The sequence below is a fragment of the Chondrus crispus genome, genomic scaffold (genome assembly GCF_000350225.1).
Source record: "Chondrus crispus Stackhouse genomic scaffold, scaffold_517, whole genome shotgun sequence".
In the NCBI taxonomy this organism is placed as follows: Eukaryota; Rhodophyta; class Florideophyceae; order Gigartinales; family Gigartinaceae; genus Chondrus; species Chondrus crispus.
In genome coordinates, this window is record NW_005178508.1 from 19,133 (window position 1) to 23,508 (window position 4,376).

Here is a 4,376-nt window from a genome sequence, read left to right on the forward strand (position 1 = left end):
GTCCCGCGCGGCTTCCATCGACCGCGACGTCGCCGCCGGCCGCGACCCAGGCCCGCTGGCCGGCGTCCCGGTCGCCGTCAAGGACAACCTGTGCACGGCTGGGCAGCCTACCACAGCCGCGTCGGCGATCCTGGACGGCTTCTCCCCGGCGTACGACGCCACTGTCGTGGCTCGCCTGCTCGACGCCGGCGCCGTCGTGCTGGGCAAGACCAACATGGACGAGTTCGGCATGGGCTCGTCCACGGAGACCTCCGCGTACCACGCCACGAGGAACCCGTGGGACCTGCGCCGCGTGCCCGGCGGCTCATCTGGCGGCTCGGCAGCCGCCGTCGCCGCGGGAGAAGTCCCGCTCGCGCTCGGCTCGGACACCGGCGGCTCCATCCGACAGCCGGCGGCATACTGCGGCGTCACGGGGCTCAAGCCTTCGTACGGACGTGTGTCCAGGCACGGGCTCCTCGCGTACGGGTCCTCGTTCGACACCGTCGGCCCGCTGTGCCGATCCGTCGCGGACGCCGCGCTGGCGCTGCAAACGATCGGCGGCGCGGACCGCATGGACGGTAACACGACCAGCGCCGCCGTGCCCGACTACTTGCGCTCGCTGCCGGAGCATGCAGACCTGTCCGGCGTCACGCTCGGCGTGGTACAGGAGGCGCTGGGCGACGGCGTAGACGCGGACGTGCGACAGCGCGTGGAGGAGGCCGTGGGTACAATGCGACGGCTTGGCGCCACTATTCGCCACGTGTCGCTGCCTGACCTGAGAAGCATCATGGCCGCGTACTTTGTACTCGCCTTCTCCGAGGCGTCGGCCAACCTGGCGCGGTACGATGGAGTGCGATTTGGCGCGCGCGCCGACATGGCCGAGGACGCCGGCGCGATGTACGCGCGGTCGCGTGCCGAGGGCTTCGGCCGGCAGGTGAAGAGGCGCATCATGGCCGGCACGTACACACTGTCGGCGGGGTACTACGACGCGTACTACGTGCGGGCGCAGCGCGTGCGCGGGATGGTGATGCAGCGGTTCCAGGGGCTATTCGCGGGCGGTGTGGACGCACTGGTCATGCCGGTCGCACCCACGCCCGCGTTCCGTATCGGGGAGAAGACGGACGACGCTGTGGACATGCTGCTGGAGGACGTAATGACGATCCCACCCAGCTTGGCTGGGCTGCCCGCTCTGTCCGTGCCATGCGGCATGGCTCGCGGCTTGCCGGTCGGACTGCAAGTGGTCGGGCCGTTTATGCGCGAGGAGGCCGTGTTGCGGGTGGGGCATGCGTTTCAGCTAGCAACGAATTTCCATGAGAGCGTTGCGGACGTGGCGAAGGGAGTGACAGCCGTCGGAGGGTGATGGCCGTTTGAGGGTGACAGCCGTCAGATAGTGACGGCTCATAGTGGACAGGCGGGAGATATTTTGGGTGGAATGATCTTTTATTCTCTTTGACTGACGACTGCGGGAGAGGGCATGTCCGACGCGCTGGCATGCAATACCGGACACGACCGCTTTTCTTGTTGGTGGAGACGTGAAGGAGCGTTACCCGCAACAAATTAGGGTGGAAAAGAGAGTGTTTTGTTGATGTTGGCGTGCGACGGATGGTAAAGACTGTATTGCTAAGTACAGAGTCGAATCAAGCAGTAGCAGCAAATACGCTTTGTAAATCTGCAGCATAACTAACTACAGTAGATCAATGATTATGCTGGTAAGCTGTCCGGTAGGAAGTTTGAAAAGCCTTCTACAAGATCGCTGTGCTCCCCAAACAATTCCGACACTTGCTCGCAGATATCCTTGTTCGTGTTGCCTTCTTTGGACTTACGAAGAATTTCAAGAAATGCATCATATATGTGCTTCTCTTCCGCAAAGCGAGTCTTGACCTTGCTGACGTAAGAGAGAGCATGGTGCATCTCTGTGGACCTACGTCTCTCCATGTCCGCTGATCCAGGTCGTCCTGACAGCTCTGCCGCGTTGTTGTCGTCATGTCTATCGGGTCCCTGGGTGTGGCGTCGTCCTGGCATCGTTGTGAGCTGAGGGGAGGGGGCCTCGCCTATGTTGATGTGCGACAATGTTTTGTGTCGAAGCATCCGCAGGGGAAACGGACGACAAGGCAACTCGTGGCTTTAAGTAGGGAAGCCCTTCTTCCACACCAACGGTATCTATTGGTGATAAGGACATTTAATTAAGGAACGAGGCAAGACTGCGCGGGATATCGAGCGAAATATGAAAAAAAAGGGGACTGCGGCGTTGAAAACGTCGAAAACCACTTTCACACTCGGCGCTGGAAGAAAGACGAAAAGCTTTCCACCAATACCCGACGCCGTGCAGCGTACCCTCCCGCCACCCCCCGACACCGCCCTGCCGTACCTTCCGCGCCTTCCTGCCCCTGGTGGGATGCGAGACACATAACATAAACCTTAGACGTCGTCACCGCCACGCACCAGCAGCCGTGACACAGCCTTGGGTAGAACGCGGTGCAGAAGCGACCGGTCATACTTGATCTGAATGATCTCCGCAACTTGGTCAATGACGCCCAGCGCCCAGTCGAGGTCCTCCCTCGTGTGCGCTGCGCTCAAGCAGATGCGCGCCCTAGACAGCAGCAACGGTGTGGCAGGGAACCCGACCACAACGACGGCGAGCCCCCTCTTGTAGCACTCTCTCGAAAAAGCCGCGATTTTGGCAGGGTTGTACAGCATGATCGGGATCACGGGCGAGTCCCAGTCGCCGAGCGTCTGCACACCCATCTTCCTTAACTGCTCGCGGAAATAAATGGCATTCACCCGTAGCGCACGGATCTTACCTGCGCCAATTCCTGTCCCGTCCTTACCCGCCATCTGATTGAACGCCCATAGGATGTGTTGTGCGCATGGCGGGGCCATGGCCGACGCGTACAGCGACGCGGCCGACAACGCGCGGATCCTCTCCACGAGCGCCGCACTGGTCGCGATGTACCCACCGACTGCACCGAATGACTTTGTAAATGTGCCCATCATGATGTCGATGTCGCTCGGGTTGATGCCGTGATGCTCGGCGACGCCCCGGCCGGTGGGGCCGAGCGCGCCGATGGAATGGGCCTCGTCTAAATACAAATACGCGCCATACTTCTTCTTGACAGCGACGATCTCCCGTAGCTTGCACGCCTCCCCCTCCATTGAATACATACCCTCGATGACGACAAGGATCCTGTTCCACGGTTTGCAGGTCACCGGCTGCCCCGTGGCCACGGCGTCGCGGATCATCTCATCCAGGCTCTTGGCGGAGTTGTGCTCAAAGGTCCTGATCTTGGCGCCCGATGACCTCGCGCCGACGACGATGCTAGCATGATTGAGCGCGTCGGACAATATCAGATCGCCTTTCCCGACGATGGCGGGGATGATCTGACTGTTGGTCGCAAAGCCCATGCCGACAACAAAGGCGGCCTCCTTGCCCAAAAACTCGGCCACGGTAGCCTCGAGCTCCCGCACGACCTGGGACCTGCCCGTGGACACGGCGACGTCGCACGCAGCGACGCCAGCGCCGCGGAGCACATCACGGACCGACTGATGGACCCCCCCGGGAACCTCCGCGTAGCCCAAATAGTTATAGCTCCCCAAGTTCAAACAGCGGGTAACATTGCCGGTAGGGTCTGTGGGGCCCTCCCTGCCGGCCTTGCTCCTCTGGGCGACGCGAGCGAGCGTGCGATACGGGCGGACGCTGCGCTCCGGCACGGGGCTCCACGCGCGCTCCTGGACGCGCTCGAGGACGTTAATCCAGGCGCCGGCGGTGCCGCGGATGGGGCGGCCCCAGCAGTCCTGGATGCGCAGGTACAGGCGGCGGGTGTAGAAGTCCTCAAAGTCCGAGAGCAGGGGCGCGCGGCCGTCGCGCTGGCCGAGGATGCGGTGCGCTAGCGTGCCGATGCAGAAGAGCTTGCCGGCAAAGTCGCGCACGTGCCCGAAGACGATGAGCACGGCGTACCCTAGATACGTCGTGAGCGCCGCGACGTACGGCAGGTGCGCGTACACGGACTCGTGCGTCGGCTTCTGCGCGGACATGGTGCGTGCGGGTGGGGGGGTTGCATGCGCTACGGTGGGACGGAGGGGGGGGGGGGGGGGGGGAACGAAGGGGAGGGGGGGAATGGAACTGGCAACTGAAAGACGAGGGAATGTGAGTTGCGGACGGTTGAGTGGTTGCGGGTGACGATACGGTTTTTTTTAGAAAATGGTGCACGATGCGGATAGCAGCGGCGTATGAGGGCGCGGGCTAGTGGCGCAGGCGCGTGGAGGCGCGGGGGCGTGTCTCGAAGCGAAGCGGACTGCCGGGCGGCCAATGGGCGGGCGCCATGGCGCGCGGGTTGGCACACACGCATACTGCCTCGCTGACCGATCCGTTGCCAACAGCCCCCAGACGATGCCGGCCA

General features: G+C 62.8%; 5 protein-coding genes; 1 reads left to right on the top strand and 4 right to left on the bottom strand.

Moving 5' to 3' along the window:
- Positions 1-1,707, top strand: part of CHC_T00009018001 (Glu-tRNA(Gln) amidotransferase subunit A) — a gene marked incomplete at its 5' end in the record, with an annotated part of 1,709 nt that extends 2 nt beyond the window's left edge. The window contains 2 exon segments of the mRNA XM_005710073.1: positions 1-1,339; positions 1,340-1,707. The exon segment at positions 1-1,339 is cut by the window's left edge and continues 2 nt beyond it. Of these exon segments, the coding sequence (XP_005710130.1) occupies positions 1-1,339 (1,339 nt within the window).
- A 14-nt stretch (positions 1,708-1,721) lies between these two features.
- Positions 1,722-1,964, bottom strand: CHC_T00000428001 (hypothetical protein). The gene has a single exon (XM_005710074.1). The coding sequence runs from the start codon at positions 1,962-1,964 to the stop codon at positions 1,722-1,724; it is 243 nt and encodes an 80-aa protein (XP_005710131.1).
- A 2-nt stretch (positions 1,965-1,966) lies between these two features.
- On the bottom strand, positions 1,967-2,158 carry CHC_T00000429001 (hypothetical protein). Its single transcript, XM_005710075.1, has one exon. It carries the CDS (start codon positions 2,156-2,158, stop codon positions 1,967-1,969), a length of 192 nt encoding a protein of 63 aa, XP_005710132.1.
- Positions 2,159-2,392, bottom strand: CHC_T00000430001 (hypothetical protein). The gene has a single exon (XM_005710076.1). It carries the CDS (start codon positions 2,390-2,392, stop codon positions 2,159-2,161), a length of 234 nt encoding a protein of 77 aa, XP_005710133.1.
- Positions 2,393-2,397: 5 nt separating this feature from the next.
- On the bottom strand, positions 2,398-4,011 carry CHC_T00008697001 (serine palmitoyltransferase, LCB2 subunit). The gene has a single exon (XM_005710077.1). It carries the CDS (start codon positions 4,009-4,011, stop codon positions 2,398-2,400), a length of 1,614 nt encoding a protein of 537 aa, XP_005710134.1.
- Between the last annotated feature and the right edge of the window lie 365 nt (positions 4,012-4,376).

Excerpts from the sequence above, each read along its gene's own strand:
- CHC_T00000428001 (XM_005710074.1), bottom strand. The coding sequence starts at position 1,964 with ATGACGACAACAACGCGGCAGAGCTGTCAGGACGACCTGGATCAGCGG.
- CHC_T00000429001 (XM_005710075.1), bottom strand. The coding sequence starts at position 2,158 with ATGTCCTTATCACCAATAGATACCGTTGGTGTGGAAGAAGGGCTTCCC.
- CHC_T00000430001 (XM_005710076.1), bottom strand. The coding sequence starts at position 2,392 with ATGTTATGTGTCTCGCATCCCACCAGGGGCAGGAAGGCGCGGAAGGTA.
- CHC_T00008697001 (XM_005710077.1), bottom strand. The coding sequence starts at position 4,011 with ATGTCCGCGCAGAAGCCGACGCACGAGTCCGTGTACGCGCACCTGCCG.